Source organism: Brassica rapa, chromosome A08, assembly GCF_000309985.2.
Source record: "Brassica rapa cultivar Chiifu-401-42 chromosome A08, CAAS_Brap_v3.01, whole genome shotgun sequence".
NCBI lineage: Eukaryota > Viridiplantae > Streptophyta > Magnoliopsida > Brassicales > Brassicaceae > Brassica > Brassica rapa.
The window spans coordinates 17,976,170-17,996,102 of record NC_024802.2 but is presented as its reverse complement, the minus strand read 5'-3'; the positions used below and the strand labels follow the sequence as shown (position 1 = coordinate 17,996,102).

The window sequence follows — 19,933 nt, the reverse complement described above, 5'->3', positions numbered from 1 at the left end:
TAGTTTATGTGGTTGGTAGACAGGGAGTAGCAAGCAGAAGGAAGAATCAAAAACAAATGGATGTTGGATATGCTTAGGAGTTCTTTTAATTATTGTGAAATTTAAAAAACAGAGTTGGAGCTAATTGATATGATTTTTATTCAAATAAAAGTTATAACTCAAAAGTTTCTATCATATATCGATTTAATTAATGTGACAAAGAATGAGTTCTAACAATAACCGGCTAAGAACAAGAATTGTAATGAATCAAATTCGAAATCTGTATGTACACAGTCAACAAATTCCTAAATAATTCAAAACATATAGCAAATCAATGTTGGAGTTTCTCCGAGAAGTCAAAACGGGGCTTCTTCGCCGGCATCGGGCTCATCACTTCGTCGTCTCCGTTGACCAGCGAGAACTCCGGTATCGGAGGGATATTAAGGTCAAACCCACGATGGCTGATGCTGACGTGGCTGGTGGACCCCGCTCCTTCCGAGTTAGACACGCTACTAGTGTTATTATTATTCCCTTCGTAGTGGCACCGCTTGTGTCCGCCTAGAGCTTGTCCGGAAGGAAACGACTTGTGACAGATCGTGCACACGTGCGACTTCCCGCTTCCGGTTGTCACGGCGGACGTGGTGGTCGCCGACGTTGACTGATCATCTCCTCCGCCGGATTGAGTCTGTGATGAGTTTTTCCTGTGGCTCGCCTTGTGTCCGCCGAGAGCTTGGTAAGACGAGAACGACTTGTCGCAGACGCTGCACTTGTAGGACGACGACGAAGACTTCTCAGCCGCTGTCACCGGAGGAAGAGGCTGACGGTTGCTGCGGTTGCCGTCGCGGGCCAGAAGCAAGAGGCAGAAAGCGAGATACTCTTCTTCAGTGAGGTTTTGTTGGTTAAAATCGGATCTTGATCTTTTGGAACGTTTGCCTTTGGTCCAGTGTTCGACTCCGTGGAATCTTGAAGAATCTTCGAACAGAGGAGGAACTGGAGAAGCTAGTCTAGGTGAACTGAGAGCCTCGAGTGCCATGAGTTGATCAAAAACTGGAGATCTTTAGTATGAGAATCTGAGGTTTCTTGTAATGGATTGAATTGTTGTTGAATGAGAAGAAAGGAGAGAGTGAGTGAATAAATATATAGTAGGTGGAGTGTGGGGGAGAGGAAGTTGCGTGACAAGTGGTCGGAAAGTGTGGTAAGAGTGAAGGTGGCGATTAGATAAATTAATATGTGCGGACCAGAGTTGTGAGGGAAGCATCTACGTGTATTTTTTTTTTGGGCACGTTTGGTTTGACTTAGTACACGTGTGGAAAGAGTGGTGAGAAGAGAGGTCGGCTGCTAATGCTATGAAGACTTTTTCTTTTCTAGTGATGCCGCCTTGTAATGGTCTAGAGTTTCTGTTTTTTTTTTTCTTTTCTATGGTCGTAGTCATGGTCATCCTATGCTACACGTTTCCGTTTCCTTAACTATTAACTAGTTGACCAAAACAAATATAACAGTTGTAACCACTAACTAATATTGATCTAGAAAGCTTAGTCACTCTTGGAAAATATCTACGCATAAGATTCATTTGAAACGAACACTAAGTTCTAATTATTTTTTTATAAATTTGAGCGTGAGCTATTTGTTCTGGTCGTCTGCGACAGAAAAAACTTGTCTATCCAAAATATCTTATATACAGAGTCATCTAACGATCCAAATATTTTAGAAAAGTTTTATCATATAATCATTATCCATGAAGTTATTCATCAATATTTGCATAGGTAAATCGATGTACTAATCAGAGACGTTTTGCCTTCTCTCCTTCAGCTCTGTTCCCTCTCTAAGATATTACACAGAGGAAGTGAAGAGAGAAATCTCTGTCCGGCGTTAAACCTTTCAGGGAGTGAGTTCGTTCCTCGCCGGTTTGGAGACGGCGATCGTTTGCTCGCGGTTCAAGCATCACTTCCGGCATCGACGGTTTCCTTGGCGTTGCATGGCCGGCTTTAGTTCCAGCGGCTTATCTTTCCTTTGGATGAGTCGGCTGGCTTTTGGTTCTGGCGCGCATCATCTTCTTCTTCGATGACGGCGCTGGCTCTTGGCTCCGACCTCGATCCATTCCTTTTGGATGTTGTCGGCTTTACTCCAATGATCTCGACGCGGTGGTTCTTTACACGGTTACCTGTTCCGGTTCGGTTCCGGTGGTCTCCGTTTAGAGTTCGTCGTTGTCGTGCTGGCCGGTGGTTGACAGTGGAGGATTGGCTTCAGGGCACGTGTCCCATCCTCGCTAAAACGTTAACGCGTGGAGAAGTTGCAATGGGTCCACCGTCTTCATCTTTGGGCTTATTTTGTTTTGATTCTGTTTTGTACTGAACTTATTGGGCCTTTTTGTATGTTTATCTTGTTAAATAATATCAGATGGCAAAAAAAAAAAAAAAATATTTGCATAGGTTGCCTATAGTTGATAGTTATATATAATAGAATTATATATAGACTATATGATAACGTATGATTTATCCCGTGTTTAATAAAACTTGATTTTGAAAAGAAAAAAATTGAATTATATGTAATGATATTTAAGAGACAAAAAGTATAAATTGGATTGGAACATAAGAAATATATATATATTTTCCCTCACTTTTTGCTAACTTAAAGTTATATAAAAAAATAGTTATATCCAAGCAATGTATATGCTTAAACTGGTATGAATGGATAAGTAAGAAAATACGTAGCAGCTTTGAACAGTATTCATATTGAAAAGGTGAAGGTAGGATAGGAATAAAAGAAGAGGCTGAGACGGTGCATGAATAAAGATTAGAAGACTATTCCAAGTCAAATCCAAAATAAGAATAAAAGAATACTCAATTGGAACGAACCAACTTGTTTGGTCCAACTTGTTATTATGGAAACTAACTACATTTGACTAAAACAAAAATCTTCGACGACTCTTCGTCAATTTCTCTACGCGGCTATCTTCAAACCGTCCGGTTTACTTTTCATTAATTGACGCTAACAATTAACCGGATGACGGTATTTGAGTAGTGGCCTAATTATATAGTCGGAAGATATATATGGACTTCAAAATTCAGATTGAAATGTTGAAAACAACGGATCGACGTATAAGCTGTATAGTGCACATGAACGTGTCCAAGTACTTTAGGTTAAATGACTAAATACAAATAATCTCACGATGAACGATAATTTTGTCGGTATTTTGGGTTTTCTCACTATGGAAGTGTGGGCCACAAGTTATTATGTTGTCACGTTTCGATCATGTTATTGTTTTTAGTTATTTTTAATTTCTACTTGAAGTTCCTCACTGACTTTCTTTATATATAAGTATTAGCTGAGCTGGTGGAAACATGCATCTCTTCAAACCAGGTTTGGAGAAGATGGCTAATCTGGATCTGTCTTCTCGAAAAATGGAACTCTGTCTAAATAGAATTTGGAGAAGCCACTCTACATTTTTGCCAATACATTATCTCCCATAAACTTGATTTTATATAATGAGTCGATAAATATACGTATTAAATGAAACAATATAAATATAGCTTTTAGCTGCTATGAATTCTCTTGGGAGGCGGCTGAATCATGATATCTCCGATGTTAATTTGGTTCTCAGCCACAAAACGGTTTAATTGATGATAACACAGGTAAAAAATTGTGGTTTCACAAAATCTTCATGTGGTATGCATCCCTGTTTTTTTGGATGGTTTATATCCAGTTTCGAACAGCTCGTGAGACACATACATGTGATTTTATAGAGAAAAAAGGCTATTTGTGTTTGTGTATGAAGATAAACTTGATACTCGTGACTTGTGAGGCAGATATGTGTGATGCACATAACCAAATGTGTATTTATCGGCGTGTCATCATGCATGACGCATTGCCTTCTGTAGAAAGCAAAACTCACACCAAAGCTCCAACCTCTAACTTGTAAAGACAAACTCAAAAGTAATTCTTATAACTCCACTATTTATTCTTTGGTTGGTGTTTGGTGCCTATTTTTTTCTGGATAGTTTAACTTAATTAAGATAAGTTGATATGAAAACTGGAAAACATATACTTTTTTGGGAACTTAAAGATGAGTGGACGCTTTTATCATACGGTGGAATTATTCTATGGGCAATGTGAGTTGGGTTTGGATGTTTGGGTCTATTTGGGTACACTCTTATTTTCTTGGGTCAGCCCTTATAAGATTACTTCTTTTCTTATGAAAGTATTTGCTTTCTTTCATGAACAAATTTCTCTCGTGTGTCAATGTGTATGTAGTGTACTTACGCATTTTCAAATCGTTAATGTTTGAGGATACAGCATTTCAGTTTTATTTCATGTCAGCAATTTTACTATAAAGTATGAACCGAAGTTTGAAGACATGAGAAAGCAGGTGTGTAAATCAAGGATTCAAAACTCTAGTTTAATCAAAAAGTAAGTCTTTATAAACCAAGGAAACCCTATTTAATTACCCTCAAAACTTTGGTCACGTAAGAATAGAAAAAGAAAAGTTGTATCAGCATCAGTTTAATTTGTCGTCTGATGTGTAACATTTGGTACGGGGAAGTAGTAGACTCAGCGGCGAATCTACAGTGTCCAAGAAGGGGGCAGCTGCCCCCACTAAAATTTACAAAATAAATTAAAATGCATAGAAGTAATGTGTGACCCAACAGCTCAAATGGTTAAAACCTCTACATTGCCCCCATTGAATAAGGGTTCGAACTCCACCTGCCCTCTCTTAATCTGCTTTTTTCATTTTATTATAATTTATTTTTCTAGTCTTTTCTTGTCCACATGTTTTTTCTAGTTCTTTTTTTTTCTACGTAGTCTTTCTTTCTGTTTTTTGTTCGTTAAACCTTTTGTCATTCAAACTCAATTTTTTTTTAGCAACATTCCATTATTTTCTATTTCATTTTATATTGTTAGTGATTCATTTTATAATTCTTTAAGAAAATATTTTAGTTGTATGAGTTTAATATTCTTTTAAAATTTTCTATAAAAATATAAACAGATTTATATAATAATATTAAATATCTATATATATTAATTAATTAATTTAATTTTTTGCCCCCAGCCAAATTATTTTCTGGATCCGACACTGAATAGACTCCTAATAAAGAATTGGTTGTTGTCTGTCTCATTTGAGTAGCTCTCTCATCTCTGTCTTTATGAAGAAACATAACTGGTTAGAGATGTGAGGAGTGAGAAATCAAGATTCTATAGGATGCACGGTTCGAGCTTGAGTAAGAAGTTCCAATGGATTGCGAATTTTTTCTTACTGGCAAAATGGCTACGATTAATTTATCGAATCTCCACCAGTTAATGATTTTTTCGCCCACCACGACACAGCTCTAATTATGTTTTCTAACGTTTTTTTGAGGCTATTCCAATTTTTTCTCACTTTGACATTTAGAATAATCAAAACATTTTACCAAGATTGGAAATAGCTTTTGCAATATATATATATTATTTTTTTGCAGAAGAGAAGAAGACAAATCCATGATCTTCTTAACAAGAGAAAGAAGAATAATACAGTTATTGTTTATTTTAATCAACAGTTAATCCTTTTTTGTCACTGTTAATCATACCTTCTTTTTCATGCTCAACAGTTAATTTAATTATACCTAAAACCTAAAAATACCTCATTCTCTTTGAGAAGCTAACTTCAATTATGTACATCATTAGAGAAGTCAACACTTCAGTGGATGCCGGATAATTAACTTTATGATTATTAATACATTAAAGACAAGTAAACGCTGCTAAAACTATACCGACTTTCATTTTAATTTGGAAAAGTGTACTCTTATAAGTCATCACAATGAATTCCTTATAACCTTACTTTAATGTATAACGAAAAGGCCTTAGAAGAATAGTATAATTAATTGTTTCATTCTATTCATGTAGACATGTGTACTAGTGTACGTTTTCCACCAAATTTAAAATTTTAGGTTGTACTATTCGTCGTATTCGAAGTTCAATTAATCTACCAAACATACTTTGTGTACATCAGTTTGATGGAATATGAATATAAAGACATTCTGAAGTTAAGAGAGACAAGAAAACAAGCAGTGATCATGCCACAACAAATTACTTTCCTTTTTTATATAACATGCATGCTAAAAAACAATAAGCCGAAGAATAATATCATTTGATGTGATATTATACCTTTAAAGGTATCAAAAGGGGTATAATGCAAACGATACATTCCCTGAACCCGTGTGTATATTCACTGACTTCGAAAGTTAGAGGAGTAATAATCAGTTTAAGAAGGCAATAAACAGGTAGGCAAATCCGTAAGGTGCATTGTACATTAACCCGTCTCTACTTTTGAAACTTAGAGACAACTTAACATATCTTCAAGCTGTGATTTCAATAAATTTATTTTAAAGTTATGAAGATTTTATGTGGTGATGATCTTAAGACAAAAGAACGAGTTTGAATCTCATCTTGTCGGAATCTCCAACTCTATTTCGTGCCGTCCTAATATTGTTAAATATGTTTATTTATCATTTATCCTATGTACATACCTAACTTGACTTTTTATAACTCTAGACAATTTGCCTCCCAGCCTTATTTAAAAGACAAAAAGGTCAGATAACCTTTTAAAATTATTTTAGAGTCAACTATAATACGTACAAATTAGCTTATATATTCTTTTGGCATGCCCATAACAAGGTTAACTAATGTATACTATATATATCATTAATAACAAGGGATTTATATAAACATTTAATATAAATTGTTGAATTTTCTTCTTACTTTGCATCTAAAAAATGTTAAGTTCTTAGTGGACGGTACCTAATGTATAAATCAAATACAACTTATTTTCACATTTTCTTTTGTATGGTTTTGTTTCCTAATCGTTTAATCCAGCACAAAACCGAAAACATACGAACATGAATGGTAACATGCAATTTTTGCGTTGACAGAGGTAGATTTCTAACGCATGGACATTCAATCATTTGATGAATCATACCCATTACAATTATACTTTGAGTTCTAGTTCTGTACTCTGAAGTCTGAACTTACTCATAATGGCACTTGCAAGAAAATATGCAACATATATGTATATATAAAAAATATAGGACTTTAAGAGATTATGTGTAGTCTAATATATATAGGAAAGTAACTTGATGAATTTATACCAATTTGCTTTGACATGATGTTTATCCGCATGCAGCTAATTTTTCATGTATGCAATTGATTGTATCTTAAAAAGGTAAAGTTTTTTTGGTCTAAATTAAAAAGGTAAAGTTGACTACGATGAAACATTCTTCGAAAGTAGTATACCATTTACAATACACTATAAATTACGGAAAACACAATAAAATCATGGATTTTAAAATAAATTTTAGACAAGGAAAAGAAAACTAGTTACAGGTACAAGCATAGTGGTACGTTATATGCAGAGCCGTCTAACAGCACGCGCAAGTGGAGCGGTTGAACAGGGCCCCAAAATATAAAAATAAAAAATTTAAGGTTTTTTGGGAATATATAGATAAATTATGGTAAGAAACTTTAAAACTTTAGATATAATACTAAATTTAGAAATTATAATTAAAAAAAATAAGACAAAATTATTAAATTTTAAAATTACTTGATAAAATGTACGATTAATATTTTTTTTGAACAGGGCCTCAAATTAATTTGAGACGGCACTGGTTATATGATTGTAAATAAACGTGGAGTGAAAACATTTCTTAATTTATCAATACACAACATTATCCATACGAACTTACGAAGTTATTCAAGAATGTAGTTTATAAATATTTCTAGGCAGAAACAGTATAAATTTGAATTATTCATACAAATAACTTTTATTCATATATATATAAATCCTTGACAAACGAAAAACAAAAGATAAAGGCTCACAGCTTCAACGAAATAAGTTATAGACGCCGGATATATCACGCTGCATTTTCTCCTGAAAAAGAAATTAGCTAAGAGAGACCTATCGGACAATTCGTAATTTAAAGTTTAATACGGCATGGATTAATAAGTTTCTGTTATTTTCTTCTTCTTTAGTGTTGTTCAAGTTGCGATAATGATTCCATTAATCGTGCATTGGCGTGGCTATATATTTATTATTCACCGCTTCTCTTATGTGGCCAATGTTAACTGTCTCTCATTATTATACTAATCTCTAACGATCTTATTCATATATTTGAATATGGTTATATCAAAATAATATATTAATATGTCGTGAAGGAACAAAGCTGGTCTCAGCTCTCATTGTCGACCCCACAAGTTGACTGATCGTGTTCATCATCATGCATGGCTTCATATTATTTTATTTAATTACGACTTGTTCTCGACACAAATGATTGTAATTAGTTTAAGAATCTCTTGATTTCTCTTATCATCACCAAATCTTCCTCAATTAATCATCAAGTGCATCTCCTACCTATATATATAGTTGCCCAAGATCAAGAACTATTATAACAAAAGAAAAAAACTAACAAGAAGAATAAGAAGGGAGAAAGACAAGAAAGTGTTGAAGGTTAGAGAGATGGACGTTTTTGTTGATGGTGAATTGGAGTCTCTCCTGGGGATGTTCAACTTTGATCAGTGTTCATCATCCAAGGAGGAGAAACCGCAAGATGAGATGCTTAGCCTCTCTAGCCTTTACAATGGCCATCTTCATCACCATCATCAGAACAACGTCTTGTCTTCTGACCAACATGCTTTCTTGATTCCTGATGTGTTCCCATTTGGCGTGATGCCGGGAGGGAATCTTCCGACCATGCTTGATTCTTGGGATCAAAATCACTTCCAAGAAACGGCAACGCTTAAGAGGAAACTACTTAACGTAGAGAATCCACACAACACTAACTCTAACTGTGACGTCACAAGACAAGTAAGTGCACGATCAATATTCAATAATGTATATAATGTTCTTTTTATTCATGATTACTTTGCGATAAACTAAGTACAACATCATTAACGTGATATAGGAGCTTGTCAAAGCCAAGAAAAAGCAGAGGGTAAGCCAGGAAAGCAATACAGCCGACGAAAGCAACACTAACTGGAGAGATGGCCAGAGCCAAAGCAACAGTTCAGACGACGAAAAGGCTTCGGTCACAAGTGTTAAAGGGAAAACAAGAGCCACGAAAGGGACAGCTACTGATCCTCAAAGCCTTTATGCTCGGGTAAGAAAAACGTGTGAAAATTTCTAGATTTATATTTCACCCCCCATTATATGTACGGTTTCAATGGATTTCTAATTAAGTATGGTATCAATTTTTTTTTTTTTCAGAAACGAAGAGAGAAGATTAACGAAAGGCTCAAGACACTACAAAACCTTGTACCGAACGGGACAAAAGTTGATATAAGCACGATGCTTGAAGAAGCGGTCCATTACGTGAAGTTCTTGCAGCTTCAAATCAAGGTATGTAAAACATTTTAGGGTTTTCTTTTTGTTAGAATCTTTACATAACATCTATATATGTTGTAACTAACCAAAATGCATATATGTTATAAAAATGTAGTTGTTGAGCTCGGATGAACTATGGATGTACGCACCATTGGCTTACAATGGACTTGACATGGGATTCCATCACAACCTTTTGTCTCGGCTTATGTGAAGGACTTGTAATACACAAGTTATACACAATCTAATTGTAAAGAAACCGATTTAGAACATATGAATCTTTTTAATTGGGCCCTATCAGAGAGAGGTCTACTTTTGGACGTACCACTTTCTCTCGTTGTTCATTCTAATAACTTTTGTTATTCTGTAAACTTCTTTTTGTCTTTTACTTCATTATGGTTCTAAGAACTTGGTACTTTTTATTAATGTAATCATGTTATTAAAATATGAAAAAGTCAACTGGGACTAATAAAATAACAGTCTTTTCTCGCACAATTTTGAAAACAAAATATATAATTGAACTAACTGTTATATATATAGATATATAGTTGAATCATTCGGCCGACTTATTTGAAGATATATAATTGAAGTTTAGCCAAAATAATTAATGACTAAGGGTCTGACTGGTTCAAACGCAGCGGTTGCGGGAGTTTGTGGATGCGGACGGTTGCGGTTTCTAGCGGTTTTAAGAGATTTGTACGACTGGTACTGCGGTTAAAAATTGATGTGTTTGCGGGTGACTTATGACTGGTTAACTACCAAATACGGTAACAGTCAAATAATAAATTAACAATATTTACATTTAATATAATTATAAAAATATCAAAAATCATAATTTTAATTTTAATTTTTGAAAATTTATTGAAATTGTTTTTATTATAAATTTTTATAATATTAATTAAATATAATAGATATATTTTAATATTTTAATAATTTTAATTTTAAAATTTTTATTAAATATTTTTACTTTTGTATATATATTGTTTTAAAAAAAAGAAATTTTTTTTACCCTTCCGCAACCGCTCGCAACCGCAAACGTTAGCTGGAGCCAGCTTTTGAATTTATGAGATTCGGAGCGGTTTGAAGCGGTTTAGAGCGATTTGAGTGATTGTTGCAAACCACCGACAACCGCTACCAACCGCAAAAGCTGCGTTTGCGGGTGGTAGCGAAAAAACCAGTCGCCCCCTAAGTATGCCAAACGAAAGACGCCATGCCAAAGTTTTTTAATACCAAAATCAAATTGATGAACAAAACAATTCCCATCTGTTTTAGATGTGGAGAAGAACAATTTCTCACAGCAAAAACTGAAAAATATCTTAAACAATATATAAGAGAGATAAGCTAATATATTTATTACCAATTAATTTTAAATAAGAAACTCATCTACAATCCATATATACAATCAAACCTAAACTAGAATCAATCCGGCTCAAAATTAGCTAGGACCTTCAAATCATGTTTGAGCCTATGTTCAAACAAAACTCATCCCCCGGGCTGGAAAGAATGCCCGCCAAGTTGTTCTGATATTGTTTCGACGAGCCCCGAAAAGACTCGGCGAAGGGAAGGAGATGATTCATCAATCATTAGCCAAAGCTAAATATTCTAAAAAAGAGATTAAAAATTTATCAGCTCAAATTGGCATATTAGAAATAATATTCCACATCATGCCCGAACCTCATTGATACACAGGTGACTCATAAGGGTGTCACCACTTTCATCTCCTTTATATATGGTGCACCGGCGGTGGGAAACCGGACGCAATTCTGGGAGAAGCTCTCTGAAGTGGGCAGAGGTCGAGATACACCTTGGCTCATCTCAGGTGACTTCAACGACATACTCAGTAATGCGGAAAAAGTAGGAGGTCCAGCAAGATGGGAGGGATCTTTTGTTTCTTTACGCACCTTTGTATCTCAACATGGTTTATGGGATTTAAAACATTCTGGAAACCACTTGTCGTGGCGAGGAACCAGATACACCCATTTTGTAAGATCAAGACTCGACCGGTCTATGGTCAACTGTTCTTGGAATGAATTATTCCCAATGGGAAGGTGTTGCTATTTACGGTTTGAAGGTTCGGATCACCGGCCGCTCATTACATACTTTAATAAATCAGGATCAAAGCGCCGTGGGATGTTCCGTTTCAACCGATCTTTGACTGAGAAGCCGGAAATGGAAGCAGTAGTGGCAGGTGCTTGGAATCACTACCCACTCGACTCAGTTATAACAAAGCTCAATGAATGCAGACGAAGAATAATCCAATGGGCTAAGGAGCAGAACCAGAAATACAATGAACTCAAGGTTCAACTGCAAAAGGATCTGGAATCAGCCCTAACGTCTCCTGCGCCGGACAGAGACAACATTGAGAAGCTTACTAATTCCTTGGTGGAGGCTTATAAGGAGGAGGAACTCTTTTGGCAACAAAGAAGTCGGATACAGTGGTTGAAATGTGGAGATAGGAACACTGGCTTTTTCCATGCGGCAACGAGACAAAGGCGATTGATTAACTCTCTCTCTGTCATAGAGGACTGCAATGGCGCTGAATTTTTCGAAGAGAAACAGATCTGCTCTGTTATATCAGACTACTTCAACAATATATTTACATCCAACGGCAATGCCGACTTCTCAAGATTACCTGCCATTCTCTCTCGAAAGGTCTCAACAGAGATGAACCAGAAGCTTATTTTGATTCCGACAGACTTGGAAATTAAGGAAGCGGTCTTCTCGATCAATGGAGGAAAGGCCCCGGGTCCGGACGGTTTCTCGGCCAAATTCTATCACTCGTATTGGCATATTATAGGACCGGATGTATGCAGCGATGTTAGACAGTTCTTCCTCTCTGGTGACCTACAGCCGCAACAGAACGAGACGCACGTTCGATTGATACCCAAAACCACAGGAGCGAGGAAAGTAGCAGAGTATCGGCCCATTGCTTTATGCAACACGCACTATAAGATCATTGCCAAGATCTTGACCCGCATGCTCAAACCACTACTCCCGTCGCTCATCTCTCAATCTCAGTCAGCGTTTGTTTCGGGTCGTGCCATCGGGGACAATGTATTGATAACTCACGAGACACTTCACTATCTCCGCACCTCCGAGGCAAAGAAATACTGCTCCATGGCCGTCAAAACGGACATGAGCAAGGCCTACGACAGGATCGAATGGGGCTTCCTCCGGGCGGTTCTAGAGCTATTGGGTTTCGATCAGACTTGGATCTCGTGGGTTATGAGTTGTGTGGAGACGGTTACCTATTCCTTCCTGATCAACGGAGCACCTATGGGTTCAGTTACCCCATCCCGTGGAATACGGCAAGGTGACCCGCTATCACCGTACCTCTTTATACTATGTACGGAAACTCTTTCCGCGCTGTGTGCTATGGCTCAGCGAGATGGTTCCCTTTCTGGAGTCCGAGTAGCTCGTGGGAGCCCGGCCATTAACCACTTATTATTTGCGGATGACACGATGTTCTTTTGCCGTTCTAACCCGACGAGTGTCTCCTCGCTGCTGCGGATAATTCGACTGTATGAGTCCCTCTCGGGTCAGAGTATAAATTTCGCTAAATCCTCCATCACCTTCTCCGCTAAAACTCCTCCTGAGGTTAAGGCACGGGTGAAGTCTACACTGGCTATCACAGCAGAGGGAGGATTAGGGAAATATCTAGGCCTTCCCGAACACTTTGGCCGGAAGAAGCGAGATATCTTTGCATCCATTCTCGACAGAATTAGACAGAAGACTCTAAGCTGGAAAAACCGCTTTCTCTCAGGGGCAGGAAAGGAGATCCTCCTCAAAGCGGTGCTCACGGCTATGCCGGCGTATACGATGTCCTGTTTCAAAATCCCGCTATCGCTATGCAAACAGATACAATCTCTCCTCACGAGATTCTGGTGGGACGCGAACCCGGAGCAAAAGAAAATGTGTTGGGTAGCTTGGGATACCCTCACACTGCCTAAGTATGCGGGAGGCTTAGGTTTCTGGGATATCGAGACCTTTAATGACGCTCTACTAGCAAAGATTGGTTGGCGCTTGATTCACTCCCCTAACTCTTTGCTTGCTCAAGTCTTGCTAGGTAAGTATGCTCGTTATACTTCCTTCCTCGACTGCACAGCTCCATCGAGTATGTCACATGGATGGCGGGGGATCCTAGCTGGAAGAGAAATCCTTAAGAAAGGACTAGGATGGATCGTAGGCAGCGGAGAGAAGATCAGAGTCTGGCAGGACCCGTGGTTGTCGTGTGTCTCTCCCCAAGCACCGATTGGCCCGATCAATCACCAAGATGCGCAGCTGAGGGTTAGTGATCTTCTGTGTCCCATATCAAACTCCTGGGACAAGGACAAGATACGGGCACACTTACCACAGTACGAAGAGCACATCCTGACCATTGTTACAAGCTCTGCTCCATCTCAGGATTCTCTGGCCTGGTTATTTGATAAATCTGGTGTTTATACCACTAAAACAGGATATGGAGTGGGAATGGGCTTCTCTGATCTCAAAGACTCCCAAGCTCCCTCCTTTGATTGGCTCAAGAATATATGGAACATCAAAACCTCACCCAAGCTCAAGAACTTCCTATGGAAACTGATGCGTAAAGCGGTGCCGGTGAGCGCGAACCTGAGCCGACGCGGAGTCCCGTCCTTCAACTGTAAAACTTGTGATGTAATGGAAGATGATATCCATGTTTTCCTCAAGTGCAGAGTCGCGGAAAGAGTTTGGGAACTAGCTTCTTTCGCCACAACGCCACTGTCATCCATATCCACTATAGCGTCCTTGATTGAGTGCTGCAATACTCTTACTATTCTCCCACCTGTTGGTTTGTATACTCCACTGTGGCCTTGGATCCTTTGGAACCTTTGGAAGGCAAGAAACAGATTATGCTATGAGAACAGGAATTTCTCTGCAATGGAAATAGTGGTTAAGGCCATCTCTGAGGCCCGGAAATGGCAGTCTGCACAATCCCCGCCTCTGTTTCGCGACACTCAGCTCCCCCCCAACCCAGGGAAAGCACGTGTGCAACATCCTCTCCAAGTTCGATCAGGTATGCTTCGTTGCAATGTTGATGGAGCTTGGGATGCAGGCACAAGGAACTGCGGCACAGGAGGAGTCTTCTCCGGGGGGGGGGACCACACGGTTGCTTACCTCCCATCAGTGACTCGCGTAGTCTTGTTTCATCGGCGATTATGGCTGAAGCCCTCGCCATCCGTTCGGCGGTTATGTATGCCGCTTCGTTGAATATTAAATCCCTTATGATACTGTCCGACTCCCAATCCTTAGTGAAGCTCCTGAAGGAAAGAGGCTCGGTTCCAGCTTTGTTTGGTATTTTATTTGACATCTATCACTTTAGCTTGTTGTTTGATTTTATCTCCTTTTCGTTTGTACCTCGTTTGAGTAATGTGATGGCTGATTCGGTGGCAAAATCAGCCCTCTCATTGCTAAACTCATCCTCCTCTAATGGAGTGTAATTCTCTATTATGAATGCAAGTATGTTTTATCAAAAAAAAGAAATAATATTCCACATCGGAAATTGTAAAAGATGTTATTACAGGTGCACTTGTTTGTGAGAAAGCAAATAAGATGTAAGTACCCAAGGAATCAAAGTCAGCAGGCAAGAAGAAAAAAAAAAGACATTCTGTTCTTTTCTTTTTTTTTTTTGGTCGAAAAAAGACATTCTGTTCAGGAACACATTTAAACGGTTTATAGACTGTTCTATTTTCGGTTCGGTTTGATAATTTCTTTTTAAAGCAGTCCCGGCTTAGTCAAACCAAATCGTATCGGAGAGCCTCTTTTCGCCAAGGAGGGTTTTAAAAGTAAAGATCATCCATGGTCAAAACGCAGGTTTAAGCAAACGCAAACGCTGTTAAGGGAATCCCAATCGATTGAATCGAGAGATCGTCGTATATCTGCGGATAGCTACGCCTTTGTTCCCTGAGCTCCCGCCTCCTCCTCTGACTCTTCTCTTCCATCGTCGATCATCTAATCAACATGTCTCACCGGCGATCAAACCAGCACGACGAGAGCGCCAGATACATCCCCAAGGGCCAGCAAAAGTTCGTCCCCAAATCCTTCAATCCAACTCCTCCTCCTCCTGCATCTAGCTCCACCGCTTTCCCCGTTTCCCTCTCCTCGTCGCTCAGGCAATCGGATTCCTCTTCCAGAGCCCCCGCTCCTGGTGGCAGTAGGGTTAGGATCGGTGATCAGGGACAGTTGGTAGCTCAAGGCGGTGGCAGTTTCGTTAATTACTTACCTCAGGACGAAGCCGTAGCTGCGGGTTTGGGCCCCGAGGATGGAGGTTTGGATCCGGTGGAGTCTCAGGGAGTGGTGGATCTACTCAATAGAGAGCTCGCAAGGCTGCTCAAGCTTAATCCTAGACTGTTTTGGAGAGAAGGTTCATTAGATTAGACTAAGCAAGTTGAAAAGCACGTGTCTTGTAATTGATTTGGATCTTATTTATAACTTCTCTTTGATTTTTGCAGTGGCTAGTGATGCTTCGTTGCACGATTTTCTGGATAGCTTCTTGCAGTTTAGAAGCAGGTGGTATGATTTTCCTTTTCATGGTGTCAAGGGGATTGTTGCCGGCGTGATTGTTGGAGAGATTGAGCTTTGCCGCCGTGTTTTCATGGTCTTGTATCGAATGTGAGTTTCTTACCTCAAAGCTACTTCCTTTACGGATAGTTTTGTTGGAATCTGGATACTATGACACATCGTTATTTTTTCGATTCTTTTGGGTCTTGTGAGTTGAGGGGTTTGTATGTTGGTTGTGGCAGATCTTCCCATAGGGATCCTGGTGCTCGAGCTGCTGATAGCCTTAGTCAGAAAGATCATGAAGGTGGCCTTTTGTTGCTCTTTTTCTATCCAAATATGTTATTCATTTCGTTTTTTTTTTGAAAAAAGAACATAGGATTAACGATTGTCCTCACGGTTTGTTTACTTTTCACTTTCCACTTAGATTTTGGATAAGCATACAGATCTTATGTGTAGAAGTTTTTGTCTATAGTGGTTGGCGTTTGTGCTAAGCACACATATTTGGTTGTATGTTAATTAGCACAGACTGTAAAAGATTGTTTCTTTGACCAGCTCGGCATAACTCAGTAGCTGACTAGAATATGTAGTGAGATAAGTCGTCTCATTGATCAAGACTTTCTAGTATGATTTGAGTTCCATTTCATCAAGAAAATCATCTTGTTTTATGCTTTTTTGTTGTGTTTGACGTGTCTAGTGGGATTTACTTGAGATTGTTTTCTAGCTTACAATTGTTCACTAGTTTTGTTTGTAGTTCTCTTGCAGGAAAAGAAGTTACTGGACTTGCCAAAGTTGTTGGATATATGCGCTATTTATGGACATGAGAATGCAGAGCTCACAAAATCTTTAGTAAGTCATTCCAGTAAAATTTAACTTGGTCCGAAATCTGAGATTTGTCTTATCTCTGGGATAGATAATCTTTATTCTTCTGCTAATCTTATTCTCTGTTTCTCAGATTGAGAATGCTGTGAAATCTCAAGTCGGAGTTCCTGATAATTTGAAAACAATGTTGTCTCATTTCTTGGGCATCTTGCACACAATGCATCGCCGTTGCACCTCATCGTTGGAGGTATGTTATATTTGTTAAAGGTGTATATACACATTTATACTAAGTGTAAGATCACATTAAGTGTTGTATTTAACATTTTTGGTCTGATTTTTATCCGCAGACCTTGTTTACGAGTGCAAATAGTGAAGACCATGGGAGCAAACAACTCCATTCTGACCTTTTGGAGGTGAATATCCCTCTTTTATTTTGCTATTTATGTAACTGCTTTTACATGGTTCTGAGTTAGCAATTAACTATGTTGGTACGTCAGACTAGTAGCATTCAAATTCTTGGTGATGCAGTGTTTTTTTTTGTATTATCTAGATACATTGTTTCTTTGCTTGACAAAGGAAATTAAAATCTGAAACTATCGACATCGCCGTTTAGGATATGGACACTAATTTTGCATGTTAATAGTGTGTGGGCATGTGATGCATCTGTGGTAATGGTTTTTCTATCTGATTAGGTTATGGACTTCATAAATGATGGAGTTGTGTCTTTGGATTCTCTCACTTTTGCTTATTCACCAGCAGCTTTAATCTTGGCATGCCCTGTTGAGACGAGGTGTGCATTTTCTTCTATCTAAATCTTTCAGTTTCTCTTGTGAGATTATGTAGGCCGGAGAAACATTCATAATTATACTCAGAACAGGATCCCCGAGTCTTGCATCTGTGATACATGATTTGTTGACGTAGTTACTGGATATTTATTGAATTTCACTATAGAGTTTCTTATGGTTGATGAACAACAGTATCACTAGTGGAACCTTTTTTTGATATTAGTGATCTATTTTTGGCTTATTTTGGATCTGTTCTAATCAAAACCCATATCCGTTTGTGCAGTTATGGGAGCGATGAACTTCTCAGCAGCCTTGTTCGGTTGCATGATTCATTGCTTCCATCACTTCATCGTGGCTTCCAGGTCTTGTTCAAGGATGGAGACCATGATTCTCTTTCAGACATATCAACGAGTTTAAGCATGTTGTCAACAAGGATAGGAAGTTTATGTTGGAAAATCTTAGATACCTGCTATCTCAGCAAGGATTTGTCCGATCACGAATCCTCAATTCCAGCTGTCACGAAGATGTTCCCGTCAAGAGTAGAGGACCCTATGGTAAGGGCAGATATACTGATCCAAACATTCAGGGAGATCAGTGGACTTTCCGATCAGTCACTGGAAAGCAAGAACCGATTACTCCATAAGATCGAGAAGAGTTACAGAATAATTGAGAGGCTCAGGAGTTTACAGAAAGCAGGTATCTTCTTGCACAACTCTTTGTAGTAATCATATGAGTTCTGCTTTCTTAATGCTATGAGTTATAAACAGTATGGCCTAAAGCAGTTTTGTGTTGGTTTCTACGCAGGATGGATATCAATGGAAGATGAGCAGCTTCAATATCTGTCGATGATCATGTTGCATTCCGGAGGAACCGTCTCTGTGAAGGAGTCGCCGCTTCTTCTAACTGATGGCAGAAACACCACCGAGCTTATGGATGAAAATGCTGTGGTTATGCAATCGAAGATCAGTCAAATAAAAGACATATTCCCTGAGTACGGGAACGGTTTCTTAGCTGCGTGTCTTGAAGCCTATAACCAGAATCCAGAAGAAGTTATACAGAGGATACTTGAAGGAACACTCCATGAGGACTTGCAGCGATTGGATACTTCTTCCGAGACCATGCCACAACCTAAACCGGCTCCAACTCTTGGAAGCAAAGACAAAGGGAAAGGAAAGCTTATTGAATCTGACAGTAGTAGCTCTGGTATCTACACGGAGCAACCTATGACTCGTCCTTCAGTTCCAGCTTCATCAGCCTCGTCCACAGCGGTTGGCAGATTTGTCAGAAAGCCAAAGGATGATACTCCAAGCTACAAAATTCTAGATGCAAGAAAAGAATCCGACAGAGAAAGAAACGCAGCTTTACTTGCACAATACGAGTACGACGATGAATACGATGATTCTTTTGATGATCTGGGTTTCAGTGTTGGGGAATCAGCTACTGGAGAAAGCGAGTCATTTGGTGGTAACAGAGCTGGCCAAGCAGATTCTGAACCTTCTGCTGCTTCGAAATGGGGAAGCAGAAAGAATCCTCAGTTCTATGTCAAGGATGGTAAGAACTACAGTTACAAAGTGGCGGGCTCTGTTGCGGTGGCAAACGCAAACGAAGCTTCGCTGGTGAATGAAGCTCAGGAAGATATGATACTTGGCTTGGGACGTGGAGGTAACATTCCTCTCGGAGCGGTTAGGAAGCTGACAGAGTATCAGACACAGAGAGATGACAAGGGTCAGTCTAATGTTAACGTGAACACAGGCGATGGAAGAGAGAATGTGAGATTCGGGAGAGGAAGGGGTAGAGGAAGAGGAATGGCGAGGGAGCAAACGCAAGAGAAGAGTAATGACAACAGTAACAACTCAGAGGCTACTACAGAGGCGGAGAATGGAGGAGGAAGGGGTCGAGGGAGGGGAAGAAGAGGAGGAGGTGGAGGAAGGAATAATCATAATCATAAAGACAGAGCTATGAAGAAGCACATTGCTAGTGTTTCTGGTTTCTAGAGCGCAGGAGATGATGTTTTTGGAGATACGGGATATAATATACTTGTGGATCACTAAAGAATGGGTCTTACAATTGAACCATATTTTTATAAGTAGGCCCATTAATAGCCCAATTCTCATTTTCTGATTTTTCTCCAAACGTAAGTCGGCAGATATCTCAGTTGCCTTTAAATAGAGACCTCACTCTTACTCTCTTTGCGTTACTTATCGTCGATATTTTCCTTTTTTGAGGATCTTTTCATTCTCGCTTCGATTTGGCTTGGAAACCACGTATAGAGTACCTTAGGGTGTGATCTGAAACCTCTCGATTCAATTAGGTAAGAACTCGAAGATGGAAAGACAGTTGGTGGCTTCAAGAAAGGTACAACAGGAAGAGAATAAGAAGAAGAAATTATCGGTTGATGAAGATGAGTATTGCGCAAGAAAACACGTGTCGGATATTGAGTCAGAAAAAGAAGAAGTTGACAAGAGTTGTTTGACAGAAGAAGAAGAAGAAG

General features: G+C 38.9%; 3 protein-coding genes across 5 annotated transcripts; 2 read left to right on the top strand and 1 right to left on the bottom strand.

Moving 5' to 3' along the window:
• Positions 1-149: 149 nt before the first annotated feature.
• LOC103835375 (zinc finger protein ZAT10) lies at positions 150-1,261 on the bottom strand. Its single transcript, XM_009111533.3, has one exon. The coding sequence runs from the start codon at positions 1,010-1,012 to the stop codon at positions 311-313; it is 702 nt and encodes a 233-aa protein (XP_009109781.1). The 5' UTR covers positions 1,013-1,261; the 3' UTR covers positions 150-310.
• Positions 1,262-1,512: 251 nt separating this feature from the next.
• On the top strand, positions 1,513-9,767 carry LOC103835374 (transcription factor bHLH54). Its single transcript, XM_009111530.2, has 5 exons — positions 1,513-1,742; positions 2,409-8,809; positions 8,907-9,101; positions 9,209-9,340; positions 9,441-9,767. The coding sequence occupies exons 2-5, from the start codon at positions 8,462-8,464 to the stop codon at positions 9,534-9,536; spliced, it is 771 nt and encodes a 256-aa protein (XP_009109778.2). The 5' UTR covers positions 1,513-1,742; positions 2,409-8,461; the 3' UTR covers positions 9,537-9,767.
• Positions 9,768-15,138: 5,371 nt separating this feature from the next.
• On the top strand, positions 15,139-19,661 carry LOC103835373 (activating signal cointegrator 1 complex subunit 2). 3 transcript variants are annotated; one of them, XM_018653615.2, is made up of 10 exons: positions 15,139-15,376; positions 15,428-15,701; positions 15,790-15,949; positions 16,081-16,142; positions 16,590-16,684; positions 16,791-16,904; positions 17,005-17,070; positions 17,350-17,447; positions 17,726-18,138; positions 18,247-19,436. In XM_018653615.2, the coding sequence occupies exons 1-10, from the start codon at positions 15,299-15,301 to the stop codon at positions 19,434-19,436; spliced, it is 2,550 nt and encodes an 849-aa protein (XP_018509131.1). In that variant the 5' UTR covers positions 15,139-15,298. The 3 variants fall into 3 exon arrangements, with proteins under 3 accessions (XP_018509131.1, XP_009109776.1, XP_009109777.1); XM_009111528.3 differs by having other exon boundaries at positions 15,299-15,701; positions 18,247-19,661; XM_009111529.3 differs by lacking the exons at positions 15,139-15,376; positions 15,428-15,701 and having other exon boundaries at positions 15,784-15,949; positions 16,601-16,684.
• The last annotated feature ends 272 nt before the right edge of the window (positions 19,662-19,933 follow it).

Coding starts and splice junctions, on each gene's coding strand:
- LOC103835375 (XM_009111533.3), bottom strand. CDS start 1,012: ATGGCACTCGAGGCTCTCAGTTCACCTAGACTAGCTTCTCCAGTTCCT.
- LOC103835374 (XM_009111530.2), top strand. CDS start 8,462: ATGGACGTTTTTGTTGATGGTGAATTGGAGTCTCTCCTGGGGATGTTC. Junction 8,810..8,906: donor ACTGTGACGTCACAAGACAA/GTAAGTGCACGA, acceptor AACGTGATATAG/GAGCTTGTCAAAGCCAAGAA. Junction 9,102..9,208: donor CTCAAAGCCTTTATGCTCGG/GTAAGAAAAACG, acceptor TTTTTTTTTCAG/AAACGAAGAGAGAAGATTAA.
- LOC103835373 (XM_009111528.3), top strand. CDS start 15,299: ATGTCTCACCGGCGATCAAACCAGCACGACGAGAGCGCCAGATACATC. Junction 15,702..15,789: donor TAGACTGTTTTGGAGAGAAG/GTTCATTAGATT, acceptor TGATTTTTGCAG/TGGCTAGTGATGCTTCGTTG. Junction 17,071..17,349: donor TCCATTCTGACCTTTTGGAG/GTGAATATCCCT, acceptor CTATCTGATTAG/GTTATGGACTTCATAAATGA.